Below are 17,346 nucleotides of genomic sequence, written 5' to 3' on the forward strand. Positions count from 1 at the left end.
GCTCTTTATGGCTAAAACTGTCGAAATATTTAATGATGCCTTTTTAGCCCCTACACACGAAAATTGCTTCGTCTTCACATGACTCATATCCCACAATTCCCTGTTCCCTCGAAATTCCTTTACTTCGGTTCGCCACCAGAGCATCAACACCCTTTTCTGTTCGCTCGGCCACTAATCCACCGCCGGGCCACATTTAGCAGCGGGAGATTGGCCAGCTAATGATGGTTTCCGACGGTGGCTAAAAGATTGCTAAACGCACTTATCCTACGGGCAAACAACGGGCCAGAATTTGTATCAAATTCCAGCTTCCCCCTTTTGGAGGATGCGCCAAATCGAGTTCCCCGGGACTCTGGGATCAAATAACGAGTTGCCGGCGCGCTCGCTCTCCAAGGACACAAACATTCGTCCACAAAACTTCGGCCAGGCGGATGACGTGGCGGTGGCGACAAATATTTTGACACCCTGGTAATCGTTTCCCGGCCCCGGCCACGACGATCTGCTAATCATAGGCTGCGGATGCGAAACCCCTTTTTGTGCGCGTTCGTGTAGCAACGGGACGCGTCCTTGCGAAGCGGACCGCGTCATTATCGCTTTTTCGAATAGGGGTTAGTGAACGGGGTAGTGGAAGGAACATTAATAGTCGAATTTCCCACAGCTTCTCACAGCGGGCAAGAATGCAGGGATAATTTGGAAATAAGCAAGCAGAGAAAAAAGGGGTTCAGGGAGTTAAGTTGTTACCACTAAGCGGTAATGATATTGATCCGGGTTTATTGAATGTTGTTGCCATGTACAGGAAGAAGTGTTAGGGTATTAGTAATATGAAACGTTTCTCATGTTCTCTTATATGCTAATTCTTGATAGTCTGATTTGAACATTTAAAAACATTTGTTATGTCTAAATGAATATAACGCACATTTGGTGATTATTTTATCCCAAAAAGGTACTTTATAACACGCAAAAGCTATTTAATTTTGCACCAATTCAAAACCACAGGCACAAGATGTGTTCTTCGCCGTTTCGCCTCTACCTCTACGACCGTAAAAATTGTCATCTCAACTGATGCATTACATCATTTACCGTCCTATTGTTGTCCGAGCACAGCTCACAGCCACACAACCCCACATGCCATTAAACAGTACACCCTACACCTACACACCCGTGTGTGCGCGCTTGTGCATCTCTACCGATTCCTAACGCTGCGTAACTTAACAGCACGACACGCTGACATCACATCCGACCATAGGCACACAGATGGTGACAAGTTTTTCACGTTTTTTTGTACGTACCGCACCGTTTGATTCCAATGGCAAACAACAATGATTTCCTGCCCAACAACTGCGCCCGAGACATGTTGATTTGTGGAAGTAAATCGAATAAATCCACCGGATGGATGGATGGTCCGGGGACCGAGGACCGGGACCGAGTGGGAAGTCGGTTGGATTGTGCAAAATTCAATTGATGTTTTGTGTAATTTAATTAAAACTGCCCCATCAGGAAGACAGTAATTTGCTCCGGGTCGAGAGAGAGAGAGAGAGAGAGAGAGAGAGAGAGAGAGACATGCAGCGCGTGAGCTTCGTGGACACTGCGGGAGATTACTCTACTGTGGTGGACTGTTTTCTGATGACGTTAAGAAATGCCTCATTAAAATTGGTTCCAATAGAGAGCACCGTTGTCTTTATGAACTTGAAATTATATTACAGTTTCTTATGGAATGTTAGCACTAAGAACTTCTGTGATAAAAAGGGATCAAATTCTGGACTTTGTTTCAATAGCTCTTCAAATAAAGTATTTCTCCTCCAAGCATGTCCTCTGCCCGAGCTTGATTGATCTGTGAAGTAGTGGGACTGGTTCTGACACACTTGAGCATTTCTTCAAGTATCTCCCAAAATCTCCCACATGTGTGTGTGATTGCTTGCCTGGTCTTGCTTCGGTTCGTCGCATTGTCTAGGACATTAATTAACCTGCTGCCCCGAAACGCAAGTGTGTGCTCGATGCGCTTTCCCTCGCACCAAAGCCCGGATGCCCGGATGGAAGATTAAGCAAAAAACTAAACCCTCCGAATCCAACACACCAAACGACCCGTAACGACCGGATGAAACGGATCTCTTTGCCCAACCAAACAGCCAAAAAAAAAAAACAAGGCTCAATACACCGTTACCATGAGGTCCAGTCCACCACAACCGACCACCTTTTCGATATCAATTATCAGATCCTTTCTAATCCTATTTGTATCGGGATTTGAGCCCCGGGCACGCATCGATAACGGCACGATGTATTGGTTTTTAACGTCCCTTGACCGTCGGGGTGGCTGCAAAATTCATGCCATCAACCCGCACCGAAGCAATCAATTCCAGCAGCAACAGCACAGGGCCCTGACATTATGGACACTCCTAATCGCTGACCGATCGTCTTTTAACGTAATCCTCTTCTAGCCGCCACTACCGTCGATTCTCCGAGTCTTATCGATTTTCATTCACCGCAGCAGTGAAGTCCACCCCGAAGACGGCTAACAACTTCTTTTAGTCCATCCAGAGGGAGAGGTAGCCACGACAAGAAAGAAACAGATAAAATCGCATCTTAAAAATCAAAGGGAGACAGTATGCAGCGTCCCTTCGTATACCCCTTGATAGGGAGAGTTGAAAAATCGAATCGAATTACAAGCCCCGTGGCCACCGTTCCGTCGGCCGGGGATGAGTCAAGCAACATCCGGCATTGGCAGGGGCGAAAGGATGTGTTTAGTCCCGTCCCCGTTTCCCTACCTGACTGATTGCTGCTGGTACGGGCAAATGTCCCGCATTAAGATATGTGTGTGTGTGTGTGTGTGAGTCCGGAAGGATCAGGGCACATTTGCACAATTTTTGCACACCGTCCCGCAGTCCCAGGGGAGTACTTTCGGGGGGGAGGGTGCTTTTAATTCGTTCTGAACCTCTGCGCAGGGGGTTGTGAACTAAATCCCCGGAATATGTTGGTGGTTTTGTTTTTGGGTTATTTTTTGTTTCTTGATAAGAACATCTTCTTATCACATGCTGGTTTATTTGTAATTCTCGTGTGGGTGCTTATTGAGAGGATCGGTTTGATGAGCTCAAAATGGACCAACGGCCGCTTGTTAGATTATGAAAGTAAATGAACCCTTTCCAAGCATAATTTATGCTGATTTTATACCTTTTTTCTTCTTCTTCTTAAAACTCACTTTCTTGGGAGTTTTAATGCTAAAAAAATGATTTTTTTTATCGATCGACTTCCCGCACAGAAGCTTATTTTCCAATAAGCGGTAGCGTTCCTTTTCCACAGCCAATTTCAGGTGTCCAATTTTCTCGTTCATTGGCTTCCCTGTGTTATCCAATTTTCACCTCACAGCACACATGCCGTGTGGAAATATATTTCTTCTTCATTTCCAGTACCAAAACACACACCGACACACGAAGTCGTCCCCATAAAACATAAAAGAAAACCACCGTGCCGACGACGACGGTTTGGGCTTCAAACGCCAACCGTTACCGTATAAACAGGCCAATTTTCCCGAACCGCCAATTGACTTATACAACGAGCCGCAGCAGCGAGAAAATTGCACCGACCGCGCCCCATCCCCCGAGAAACACCTCTAGAATGCATAAATACATATAAATAAAGATTAGCAGACCAGGCCCGTGATCGTCGTCTACATGTGGTGTGTTGAACTTTTTCGCTCCATATGCAGGGCTGGCGGGACGGAGAGAGGGGGGGGGGGAGGAGAAAACGGAAAGCAATTTCGTGCAAAAAAGGCGTTGGTGGTAGCGCGTTTTGGGTGAACGCCTCCCGCCGAGCTGGGCGGTAATGTGAAAATTACAAGGCAGACACAACCAAGTCAGGTCGGTCGGTCGGTCGGGCGTCACATTCATGCGTCTTGTGCTGCTGGAGAGTTTTCCGTCTTGCGACGTTTGGCGAAGCAATTTCAAGTGTCCTGTATGGATCAGATCGGTAGAGCTTAAGGTTGACGCAAATTGAAATAAAAGGTTACTTATACTGGTTTGTTCCCTTCTTCAACCTTTTAGTGAAATGTGTACGTGTTTCAGTTCTTATCGACGGTTTTATGCAGCCTTTCTCGTGCTGAAACCCTTTAATGTCACCCAATGAGCAGTGAACGATGAAAATGGCTCAATTAAATGATGCTTTACCTTCAATTTGAGAACACAACGAGACAAGCGAGTGGCAAGTCGCATTGAGGAACGCAAAAAGGGACAAATAGGATCAAATTCTTCACACAAGTACGGCTCGCCCTGAACATGAAAATAGTCTGCAATGGCTTTATGCCACCCCCTGAGGCAACACTGAACCATCGCGTAATGTCACACTGACCATTGCAGTGCGAGGCAACCTTCCGCTGCAGATGCTCGCCGCTCGGTCTGGGGCCGTCGTTCGTCGCGCAATTAAAAAGCTTTTAGTAGTTCAAACTCACGCTTTACTGAAGGTTGCAATGCATTTTTTTTTTGTAAAAACAACAACTTCTGTGTGCCGGTTCGCTAATGAAATGAAGAGTTTATAATGGAGTGACTGGTTCAATGTAATGAGCCTCTCAATATGACATAATTTCGTTATGGAGCGTATGAAGGGGGCGAAAGCGAACGATGGCAATGGAATTATGTTGTTACAAGCTACAGTTTTTTTTCTGTGCATAGGAGAAGCGAATTACTTTGGTCCTTGCTTTGCGGGGGGAAAGAAATGGGTCAAACGTTTAATCGACATTCGTTTAGTTGAGCGATTTTTAACAACTCACTCGAGCTGGGAATGCTAAAGAGCTTTTAATCGTGTAGGAAGATAGTGAATGTGTTTTAGCATTTGCAGCAACTAAAACCGTGAGTTGAACAACTATCGGACGATGCATGGAGGACAACGCTCAGTAAACAAGACACGTGCTTACACAGTTTTCAAGTAATGGTAGCAAAAATGAGACTGCAGTTTCTCTCGACTCCAAAGCGGAAAAGCGCTTTTACTTTCGATAGACATTTCCTGGTCCCGGGCAATCTAATCGCTTTTGAATTGTCCTCTACACAAGATGCAGCATGATGTTCCGGGTTTTTCTCGCCCAGTCAGTCACCATCCTTTCTCCAGCAGGAACTTCCGTCCAAACGACCATCCCACCCGCGTTGCAAATTTGTCACGAAAATAAGCAACAAAAACCCGCTCCTTGCGCTGCTTTGCTTTTCCCAGCCCGTGCGCAAAGTGGCACGTGTCACGAATAATACTCCCCTTGACGCTCTCCGTTCGGCCAGCTCACCCACATCCGGATGAGCCGAAAAGGGGAAACCGTTCAAGTGATATTTGTCAATTATCGTAATAGTTTTTCACAGCACCACGTATTTTCTAAAACTCACCCTACAATCGTTCACGACCCCACTCACTCACGGCCCTGCGAGGATGACTAGGATGATGGTGATGATGGTGATACCGAGAAAAGGATGTGTTCCCGTGTTTTCCTCCCGGCTGCTGCAGTCTGCTGGCCGTAATGGATACACGCGCCACCGTCTTGAATTGAGCTGTTGTTCACTTCCCCGGCTCGGTGTGTTGACAATCGGGAAGATTTATGGCAACAAAACTGGTTAACTTTACTGGTCCGCCTGGCTCAGGGGTTTGGGTGAGGAACAGTTTAGCTGCAAATGAACAAATGCGACCGCGTCCGGCGAAGGGAGGGGGCGCTCGATAGCAATTACGAGGAGAGGCAAGGAGGGAGCGGTTTGTTTTGGGAAAAAGTATGTTTTATGTGATTGTTGTTAGTGAGTGTACAGGATCAAAAATGAAGGGCAAAGGGGGAGATATGTTGCACACTGGATTAAGGGACGTTAATTTGATTCATGGTTAATGCGCGAAGGTAAGGTTACTAAGGGGTGTTGTTGCACCTTTTGTGAGCCTATAGACACTAAATAGATGTTGTTAAAGTGATAGATATCTCTTTTAATGCAAGCTGTGTGGGAAGATTCAATTAATTTTATTGAAAATCTTTCTCACAGCAGTTGAAGTAAAGTAAATTTTGACATTTTCAAATATGGTTTAAACGAATTGCTTCAGCTATGATCATTGAAAAATAAAACATTTTAAAATGGTGTTTATCTTATGAATATGCCATAACAATGTTTGGCAAACTATTCATCGAGACATAGTTTTGATCATTAAGTTCCATGATTGCTTTAGTCTGTATACTATTATCAGTATAAAGATAATATTTTCAATTTGCAAATGTACTGGTTTAGTATTACAAATTAGAATCATTTTATTATTTATACCATTTTCTGTACATTTACTCATATTTTTGCTCTTGTTTAGTCTAAAACTGGCGTTTGAAATAAATATCTAGAAACGATTCCAAATTAAAGACAATTATTACCCTGTTACGGTACAACGGACAAGATTGCACCTTAAAACTAAGTTAGTTGAAACACTAAACTTAACAAAACATGATTCCAAATCAACAAAGTTGTGTCTTTTTCTTCATAAACAATACTACGAAGCAACAATTTCAGTTGTCATTCAAAGATTATTCTTAATTGAAATGATTGTAAGGATGTATCCCAGTCACAGCAGAATCATCTCTACGACCGTATTTCAACTCATAAGAATAGCATTATTCTACCATCTCTGTTGTTGAAGTATATCAGGCACTAACAACTGAAGTCAGCTTCTTAAAAGTGGAAACATGGCGTTACAGCTCTTTTTCCCCGGGATAACGAAGTAACAAGCCGGTGCTCTAAAAACTCCGTATACTCCCAGCAAGCCAGCAAGATAACACTACCACCTAGACTTCCGGGAAATTTCACCGACTCATTCTAATCTAAAGCGAGTGAGTTGAACACGCTGAACGCGCACAGATCATTGAATTTTCAGCACTCGACAAGGTAGCAGTGCAGTAGGTGGAAGGTAGTCCCGCTCCCCCGTGGACCTTCCGACACATCAGACTGGTTAGGTTGTTAGGTTGCAAAATTTAAGAGAAAAAAGACGCTAGATCATCGCAGGAAGGAAGCAACGACACACACAAAAAAACCACGGGGTGTGGTAGCTCTCACCCTCCACACGGTGGCCGCGGTGGCCCAAGCGCCCAAGCTATAAAATAATCCAGAGCTCATGTAGTATGCAAATTGGTGGCAAATTAAACCACACCCAGTGTATAAGCTTTTTACACACACACACACACATACACACGTACACTTCATCGTGATAACGAGCCCGACCGCTCGGTACGTACTAGCCGCGGTTCAATGGCTTCTAGTACTCGATGAAGGGAGTCCGAATCCGTAGCGTGCCCGGGTGTGATGAACGCCTTGAACGCCGTCTTGCTGCCAGCCCAGTTGCAACACGCTGCTCTCTCTTTTCTTCCCGGTATGGTGCCCCCCCGAAACGGAAAGGTTATGTTTACTTTTCGGATCGTTTCGGTGAAGTATGTTGCCGCCTCTCCTCTCCCGGGTGGCGTGATTGCAACACCGTACTGATTTATGCACCCAGCTCGAAAGATTGGCCGGCGCAACTACGAAGGGTTTGGTGGGTTGATGGTTGATTAGAGAACTTTTTCAAAACGCGCACTCTAAACCCTGTCCTGTGGAGTGGTCAGCAATGAGGGCAATGTGTGTGCTTGTAACGACCCCAACCAACTCCACAGCAAGCCAGCTCCATCGAAAGCCACCGAAAATGGCTCTTCCCCCAACGTTCGGCACAGGATGTTACTTCATTCGGGAGGCGGAAATTTGGTGCACCACCGGAAAAGACCACCGATGTGTTTTGTGTGCGCGAATGTTGTTTTTCTTCCCCCACATGCCATGCTTCTTTCCCTTCTGGTTCGCTCTCCTTTGTCGGGTTAAAATCCACCCGGGACATCCACCCGTGCAAACAATGAAACCCGCTTGGATCCTCCGAGTACACCGGGGGTTGAGCACGGTGCAATAAATTTGCAAAAACCAGGCCCCGCGCTCTGGAAACACGGAGAAAGCGGGATTGTGTACATTTGCTACAAGGTTTACCCGTAGTATCGGTTCTGTGTCAGGTCCCCGGGTGGTGCCGATCCAATGCTTCGTTAGCTTCGTGGAACAACAGGATACTCTCTCTCTCTCTCTCTCTCGCTCTTTGTCTCCTTTCCGGGACATGCAAAACCGACGGTCCACCAAACGACGGCCTGCCAACTTCCGGCCAGTGGGCGTTGGAAGCGTTGATTCGTGGGTGTAAAATTTATACCCTGCTCTAATTCAATCCATTATCCATCGGGCGGACAGTTCAGGACGGCGTCGGCGGCACCCGAACAATGTATCATTCTGCAGGGCACGGTGCGGGGTGACGGGGTTTCAGGGGGTTTCGTCGGCGTCCTCTGACCTCGTTTGGGTGGACGCCGATCCGGTGTGTGTGTGTGTGTTTAATTCAGTGAGAAATTGGCCACCAACGGGCCAACCAATCGGTTTCGGTGCGCAGCAAAGCGCAATTGAGTGGGAAACAAGCGGTGGCGAAAGTGATGAGTGGGGAATGAGGGAAAAACCGGGGCAGACGCTTATTTGAATATGTTTCAATCTTCCCGGCTCTCTAATTAAGGTGGCCGAGTCGGTCGGTGGTTTGGTCGGTGGCTGATAAATGTGATTCTGATGCGGTTAGGCTTTATTGGTTGCATTAATGAAGCTGAATGTTGCGCTATCGTTATCTGGCGAAAAATGTGTTATTGTTGTTGTCTGTTGGTTGGAGTTTTGAGACACTTTTGGGTTTTTTAACAGTTTAACAGCATTTTACAATCGTAAATTATAAATTTATCGGTATTTCATGCCAATGATGTGTACAATACAGCAATTGCATGTACATATATTATGGACTTATCAGATAATATCACCAAAGTGACACATTATTCAACAAAATTAGCCATTGGTAATCGTTTATGAGATATTTGAACACAAGGATTGAAAGTTATCTCTTCACGATTAATTGCTTATTTAAGATGCACATTTGGACGGACCCATCATATTCCATACATTGTTTGTAAGGCGAATGTTCTCTAAGCTGCATAAGCGATTTGGCTACCTAAATTCTCTAACAAGATTTTTGTAGGTAACAGTTCATACAAATTTTGGTCAAAGAATGCCAAGGTTCCCCCGTGATTTCTTAAATACCTTGTACCAGCACTTTCATTAGATTTTCCTCAACACGAATATTGATCTTAGCTGACGGGCTCTTGAAGATTCACCTTAGAGAGATTTCACTGTATTAATTTAGTGCATTGATTCGTTATTGGTAGACTGTCTTTTCTTAAGCTCATGTAAGTTAGTCAACTGAATGAAAAAGGTAATATTTTGTAGGTTTTAGAGTCATATTTTCTTGGAAAATAGTCAATTCTGGCAAAATGTTACATCTGGCAAAGGTTGAGTTGCTTGAAGCCTAAATCCATGAGAATAAATGAAAACATTTCAGATCTATGTACAAAACAACATTGTAAGGACCAAAAATTAGTCTTAGCTCCAATCATCCGTATTCATCCCCACACTATCAAGATAAAATCTTTTTAGAAAATTAGTTTTCATAAACTGGAATGAAGAATTGTTATTGTACAAGATTTATTAAATTACGGTCTTGTATTTGAAGCATTTTTAAAGAATAGCAGGATTGGATTAGTTTAGCATGACAGCGCCAAATTCATTGCGTTTCTATCCAAACTCTTCTAGACCAACTGTTTGTTGATTTCGTTCGACCAAGAAAACATAAACTAACCCTTTTCCATGCCCTGTTTTTTTTTGGTTCACCTATATCCTTTGACTTCTCCTCGGCTATTGATTAGCGATGGCGTTCGCTTTGTTTCCAATTTTACGTGACACTGTAAGCCAAAACCAACAAGAGCACAACCAACCCGCTGCTGTGAGAATCATAAAACCCTCCCATACCATTTAGCAAGTCAAACCCGTCCAGCCATTACGTTGAAGTGTTGAGCACTAACCTATAAAAATATATATTCCCAACAGAGGAAAAAAGGAGTGAAAAAATATAACCAGAGTTTTGGTGTAACAAAGCATAGACAACCCCCGAACGTTTAATGCAAATACGACCTGCGACCAATCTAACGCAAAGTCGCACAAAAACACAAGCTTGATTGCATTGCCGCACCTTTCGTGCGAAGTGGAGAGCTCACTCGCGGGAGGAAATGGGCCAGCTGAGACCCGACCAACTCGAGACCACCAGCTCCACCTCTTTTAACCCTTTCTGTGTCACGCACGGATGCGTGTGATTTTCGTTACTTTATGGCAGTGGGCCCAATAAAACGGTGGTGTTTACATCCATCCGTTTTAGATCGGCTGCCTTTCCCCTTACTATTCCTATTTTAGTGTGTGTGTGTGTGTTTGTGTGTTGACAGCAGTGGAGGGCGCAGGAGATAAATTATGAGCGGCAGTTAACAGTTGGTTTCGGTGCGTGAGTGTTTGAGGTCCTTCTGCTTTTATTCACCTGATTTTCCGGCATCATCACCCGGTGTGACGTGTGAAAGGGCGGGTGAAACCTCCAATAGTTATATGACGGACATTTTTGGGGAGCAAACAGACAATAACGGGTTAACTGGCCGCAAGGAAAGAGTTGGGACGTAGACCAAAAGGGGTCAAAACGCAAGTCGACAAACGCAAACAAACAAACCAACAAACAAAACCCGTCCAAAATCCGTCACGCACATTTATCGAGTGCGTGCCAGTTTGATGGTGTGATTATTTATTCAACGCGACGCGATTCTTGCACGATCTAGAATTTGGATACAGGCACGAACACGCGAAAAAAAGGAGACACTTCTCTGTTGAAAGATTTATGGTATCATGTGCATGCGCGTGTGTGTATCAAATCGGATCTAACACTCTAGTAGGAAAGGAATCACACAAAACAGTAACCCGACAAATGACCGAACTGCAGCACCAGCAGCAGTCCTAGTCCTTTGGAAGGATGAGCTATACCGCTTTTAGCAAAACAGTAAAACAACCACCCCAAAAAAAAAAACAACGCTAACCACCGAGGTGATGAAAAAGACACCACACAGTGTGGCACCACACCAGAGTTTCGTACGGCAATTGATTCGAGGTTCCGGTCGCGTGACGTGCCCATTTATCATCTTTCATTCGTCGCACAGGAGTTTTGCAAACCGAGACCGACGGACCGAACGGCGTTCCGAGATCGATTCCCGCGATTCCACGGGACTTCCGGTTTCGGGGCGACTGCTGTCCTGTCCGATTTTATGCTACATCATGCTACAGCGGCAAGAGGCTTTTTTTCGCGACAAACAAGAGCTCGAGCTGACTCAGACTCCGAGGCACCCGACAAACCGAATCACCGTCAAACGATTATACCCCGTGTCTCACCCCGGGGGTCTTGCGGACTGTGATGACGGCCAGGGATTGCCTCTAGAGCAATGAATTAGGTACCGAGTTCGTATCCTTTTCACCACATCGCGTCACATATTCAAATGCTCTCATCCATCGCCCCTTTGGCAGAGGGGTTTCAGTTTTTCTGCGCAGTTAAATTTGCTCTCCCGGTCGGAGAGTGATTTGTAGTTTTTTTGTGTGTTGTCCTCAACCTCAACACACAAGCACACTGTTGGAAGAACAAATTGGCACCCGTCGTGAAGGATGGTGCCCGTTGCGGAGAGTGTTCGAGATTCGCTCGAGGCGTAATATGAGGCTATGAGTTTCTCCGTGTCGAAAGCGCTCTTTCTCTAAGCGTAGAACTCCGAACAAGAACAACAATAGGTGAATTGTTTGGTGTCGTTTTGCGTTTCGGGGAGTAATGGGTTGTTGTTGAAAGCGCGATTAACCGAAGCGTTTGAACCGGTCATAAATGTCATCGCAGTTTGATAGAATGCCCAGGAGCAAGATGTTTTGTTGAAGGGAACAACACTAAGGGGAAGGATTTCTTCTGAACAGTTCTATATGCATTGGTGACAAGGAAAGCATTGCGAAACAGCAGTCACTCACCACAAGGAGGTTTAGAACGACGGTTTGTTTGTTGGTATTTTCCATTTGTTTGGGATAACTTGTTGGTCAAATGGAGCAAAACTAGCCGAACATATTTTATGAAAGAGAGCTAAAACGATTCAATATTGTACAGATAGTGACCCTTTTGCAGAGCAGTAAGTTAGACGAATTGTCTAATTGTCTAAGACGGAGTTGTGATGATGATTAAATCTAATAAAGATGATTACAGAAGATTCTTCAACCTAACCATCCTTGAGTAGCCTAGAAGTCAGAATTCCTCATGAGATCATTCAGATGTTCATAGATCACGCGGGAGTCTCTTACAATCGTTGCAGAAAGAGATTCATGGGCTCAAATATCCACTGACACTAGACCTGCTTACACACAAACGAGTACTATGTGAAGCTGCCCTGAGCACTGAAGCTGCTTCAATGATTGAAATAAAGATGGGATTCACACTTAAATCCTTCTGAAAAAATACCTCTTTTTGGCATTTAATTTTATACAACAATATGTGAAGGAATCTTACTAATATAGAAAGATCTTACTTGATTCCTACCAATCCAACATGAGCTTGAGAACAACTATCACGAAATTGAACTCCGTTACGAATCGACCAGCTTCTTGAGAATATCGTCATTTGCACCGTTATTAGTCGCACAAAACAAAACTCTTCCATCCCTTCCTATTTGCAATGTTCAAGTATTCTAATTCAGGCCCTTGCTAACCAGTACGGGTTTCAGTTGCTCTGCTTTCAGGCAATCGCTGATGGGACAGCGAAGCTCGGACGGGGACAAGCTCAGCCCGAGCTCGGTCAGTTCCTCGCGCGGTCCAGCTGGTTTGGACCACCGAACAAATAGCATATCAGCGCTGGACGACGACGACAAGCTGCTGGACGTGGTCGGCCCACCGCAAAGCCCGCTGCTCTCGCTCAGCCAGCAGATGCACCATCACGCGTCAGGTAGGTGGACATGCCCGTTTTTTTTTTTATTTTTTCACATTATTTAAATCGGCTTTCATTCCCGAAAGACTCTCAATAAATTCCCCAACATTTTTATAACATTCTTTTGTTTGTTATTGTTCCCCCTCCCTCTCTATCCGCGCTTTTTCCCCTCCCAGGATGGTTCAACTTCGAGGACGTACAGCGCGCGGAGGAAGCGATGCGCCGGCGCCTCCAGTCGGACGAGAACGAGCGGGACGGCAGCGACTCGAACTGCTCGGACAGCGTGTCAGGAAGCACAGGTGCCTTTCGTCCGACCTCGGGCAGCCCGAAGGAGTCGTCCAGCAGTGCTGGCACGTCCTACCCGTCGCCCAACATCTCGGTCGGGCCGCCGATCCATCCACCGCCCCACCTGCTGCCCTATCTCTACCCGCACGGGCTCTACCCGCCGCCCCATCTGTCGCTGCTGCACAACCCGGCGGCGGCGGCCGCCATGAACCCGAGCCTGCTGTTCAACGCGCAGCTCGCGCTGGCCGCCCAGCATCCGGCCTTCTTCGGGCACTACTCGGGCCACTCGCCCACCTCGCCGCTGCACGGCCTCAAAGGCCACCGCTTCTCGCCCTACAGCCTGCCGTCCGGGCTCGGGTCGGCGTTCGATGCGGTCACGCCCGGCTCGAACTCGGCCGGCGCCCGCAGCCTCAGCAGCAGCCCCCATCCCCGGGCCGCCTCCAACTCGCCCCCGACCCGGCCCATCTCCGTGTCGCCCACGCCCACCCAACATCCGACCTCGCCGACGACGGCAGACGCGAACGCGGCCGCCAACATGCCGCCGGGAGCGAACAGTAGCATGGTGTCACCGTCCTCGCTACCACCACCCGGCGGACAGGCACCACCACCACCACCACCCTCAACCGCTTCCATGATGGCGCCGGGAGTAGCACCGGCGTCGCTCGGGCCGCCAGCACCACCACCCCCTGCCTCAAACTCGCCCTCCGAGCTGAAAAGCATCGAGAAGATGGTGAACGGGCTCGAGGTGAAGCACAACATCAACGGCAGCACGGTGGGCAGCGTCGACAGCAATGGTGGGAAGGCGCTACACCCAGCGCACGATCAGTGACGTTTGGTGGGTGGCGAGTATCTTCCCACTGCCGCCGCCGGCCTGTACGAGCGCCGCGTCCCGGTGGAGGTCGGCGGTGGCGGTGATGGCGTAGCAGTCGGTGGTCCCGGTTTGGATCAGGGTATGTGACAGTTAGCAATCGGGTCCGGCGACCCGCTCCACTATGGGATGTCATAGTGTGGCACCGAGAAATAGGAGACAACCGAGAGAGAGAGATATAGAGAGAGAGAGAGAGAGAGAGAGAGAGAGAGAGAGAGAGAGCGAGTACCTTGTACATATAGACGTAGAATTTTAGGCATTTTTAGGCAGAGTAACCTCTAAAACCGCTCTCAAAGCAACCATCCCTCGAACACAAACCTTTAAAACCTTCATCGCACCACCACCAGCACCACCGGCAGAGTTTGTGCAATTGGAATCATTTGGTTTTATTTTTCTTACTGGAAAACTGAAACGTGTGTCAGAACACTTACCAAAGAGACCATTACCGCTGCTATGGCGACAGACTCGACGATCCAGGACGCTGAGTGTGTCTAGTCCTTTCCCAGAGAAAAATGTGAGTGGAACTTCCTTACAGTCTTTTTGCCGAAAAAAAAGTTCAATGAATTTTATTTTTCATCTCAAGAATGATTTTTCAGTTGCAATAAATCTCACACCTTTCATTTAAATAAAAAAACCTCACTTATAGCCTTCAAAATTCAAATCCAAACCTACAAACGTCAATAGACACACCAACTCATGTCTCACAACACACTGCTTAAATGATAAATTGTACACAAACACTTAGTGTCTGTAAATTGTTGTAAATAGAGAGAGCAAACCAACCCAGATTGAAGTAAAAAAAACCCTCTTTCTCCTCTTCGAACACATTAGAAATGCAACACTTCTTTGGTTACACAACTCAAACAAGAAAGGAAAGCAATAAAAAACTATAAAGAAAAAGGCGGGCAAAAATAGAAAATTGGAAAAGTACTAAAACATTGCCGGGGGTGAGTTGTTTTGGTTGTTGTTATTTTACTAAAAAAAACCTAAATTCGAATAATTGTGCACCGACAGTTTCCTACAAACAAGCAAACAAATCTAGTGCGAGCGTGAGGGTGGAATTGAACTATTTAAATTGCGTTACAAAAAAACACACCTTCCCTTCCGCACACACACACACACACACACACACCAAACACTCAAAGTGTAGCCCGTAAGTGAAGTTTGAAAATTAAATTAAATCCCCCCCGTTACCCCTCTTTTCGCTCTTAACCGAATTATCCACGGTATCCACGGGGTGCGGGGTAAGAATTACTAACGGTTTTCTCTTATATGTTTAAATTATATATGAAGAACAAAAAAAAATAAAAAGAAACGTGCAAAAATTGCATTGCCTTCTTCGATCGAGATGGTTTTGATCATTATTTATTCGACACAAAAGCCGCGGATTGCTTTCCTTTTTTCCTTATGGTGTTCCTCGCCTCCCCCACGAAAACACCCCCGAAAAACCCAAAAACCGTGACAAACTTTAAGTTTGGAGCACAAAGCAAACCCAACCAGACCCCGTTGGTACATTTTCTGTATTGTCCTTCACTTTCGTTGTTAATTATTGTTGTGCGTGTAAGGGGCTTACATTAGTAAGACAACAGTAGCTAAGTGGCGAAGCAAAACAAAAAACCCGTACCTCGGAGACCCATCTTCTTACCAATAAACACGTTCTGTTTCGCCCCCGTTTGATGGACGGCGCGAGGGCGGCGTGTTCAGCACACGTGTTGGCTGACAAGTTGTGATAATTTATTGATTTAAAGTACCGTACGCGAATGATTCAGCTCGACTAGAAACACCTAACCATCCCTCTTTCCCAGCCACACGGTATCATCATGAATAGCTAAAGCAGAGCTTAGTAGAAATGTAACCTATAATCCAATACGGAGCAACTACTACTACTACTACTACTACCAGTGGCAGATTTTGTTGGATGCTCGCGCGTTTAGCCACATTATGTTTAGTTTCCTACTACGATTATGTGTTTTGTGAGTTTTGTTTTTAATTTGTTTAAATATCAAGAGTAAGAGAGAGAGAGAGAGCGAGAAAAAGAGAGAAAACGTTATGAAAAGAGCGAAGAAACATAACCCTTTAGAGTTCCTAAAGGAAGGGAAATAATGGGATGCGGAAATGGGGACGACGGTGCTGATATTACAACAACACAAAACAAAAACGTACCGAAACGATGTAAATAAGAAAAGGTAAAATAAAACAAGCGTAAATAGTAGAAAGTGACGCAGCACCATGTTCAGTCACTTGCAAACTCGTATTTTAATTTACATTGACGCAATAACAACACAGCATTAGGGCATGGCTTTAATGGTATTATCAACAGGCAAGGCAAGGCATAAGAAGTCAGAAAGGGGGAGGGCTAGGAATCACATATATAGAGAGTAATGGAAGCAGTGGAAGCAAATAAGCAAGCAGAAATCGTACCAAACGCTGCCCTGTCCCACTGTCATACTGTAACATAACTAAGCAGCAAAAGGAGAACAAACATTTTACAAATCACCAGAACAAAAAAAAAAGCTCTCACCTACACACCGCCCCCAACCCCCAACACATTTACATATTGCATTTAGTGGAATTCTTTACTTGCGGCTAAGACTAAACTAAAAACCTGCCCCAGTGATGATGGGTTAACGATACACAGTGTAAGCATCAAAGGGCGAATTGAGCACGCGAGTAAGCATTGGAGCAAATTGTGCAAAAAGGCAAAACAGACAAGAAAACAAAAAAAACGTTTGTTGAAACCAAGAAAGAAGATAGTAAAGAAAAGTAATAAAGTGACACTAGGCCACCAGTTGGGAAATGCCGGCGTGAGTAAAATACACAAGCGAAAACAACAACAAACCTTAGACTATTTTTGTAAGTCGTAAAAGAGCAATAATAAAGGAGGGAAGGCGGCGCGCGTAAGTTAAAACTATATTAAACACAAGCAGAACAAGCGAAACAAAACAAACAAAAAATGGAAGAAATCACAAAAAAGAAAACACAAAAACTATTTTAAGAAATAAAAATTCAAAATATTACAAAATAGAACCAAATCATATTGGAGAGTGTTGTTGGTTTTTTTTGTCCATTTATTCTAAGGTGATTTTTAATACATTCGAAATAATTCCTATATTTAGATATCATCTATGGGTACACTGAAAACTACGCACTTTCAAATTACTTGAAGAATGCACCAGACATTACCAATAAATCACTAACCCTCCTACGCCACATTGCCCACTACCCACTTTAAAAACACAATGTCTCGTTGGCTGTCTTCTTTTCCCTTCCCCTCAAAATCATCACGCATTCACGTCGGGTAATTGTGATTACTATTA

The 17,346-nt window shown here is 45.3% G+C and overlaps 1 protein-coding gene across 4 annotated transcripts in view; it reads left to right on the plus strand.

The window, feature by feature from the left end:
* Positions 1-16,736, plus strand: part of LOC120902272 (optomotor-blind protein-like) — a 132,252-nt gene extending 115,516 nt beyond the window's left edge. For 2 of the 4 annotated variants that reach the window (XM_040310881.1, XM_040310882.1), the window contains 2 exons: positions 12,677-12,894; positions 13,053-16,736. In XM_040310881.1, the coding sequence (XP_040166815.1) occupies positions 12,677-12,894; positions 13,053-13,990 (1,156 nt within the window). In that variant the 3' untranslated portion in view covers positions 13,991-16,736. Of the gene's footprint in view, positions 1-12,664; positions 12,895-13,052 lie in introns of all 4 variants that reach the window. The other 2 variants (XM_040310879.1, XM_040310880.1) reach the window with 1 other exon arrangement.
* The last annotated feature ends 610 nt before the right edge of the window (positions 16,737-17,346 follow it).

Source organism: Anopheles arabiensis, chromosome 3 (genome assembly GCF_016920715.1).
Source record: "Anopheles arabiensis isolate DONGOLA chromosome 3, AaraD3, whole genome shotgun sequence".
Taxonomy (NCBI): Eukaryota; Metazoa; Arthropoda; class Insecta; order Diptera; family Culicidae; genus Anopheles; species Anopheles arabiensis.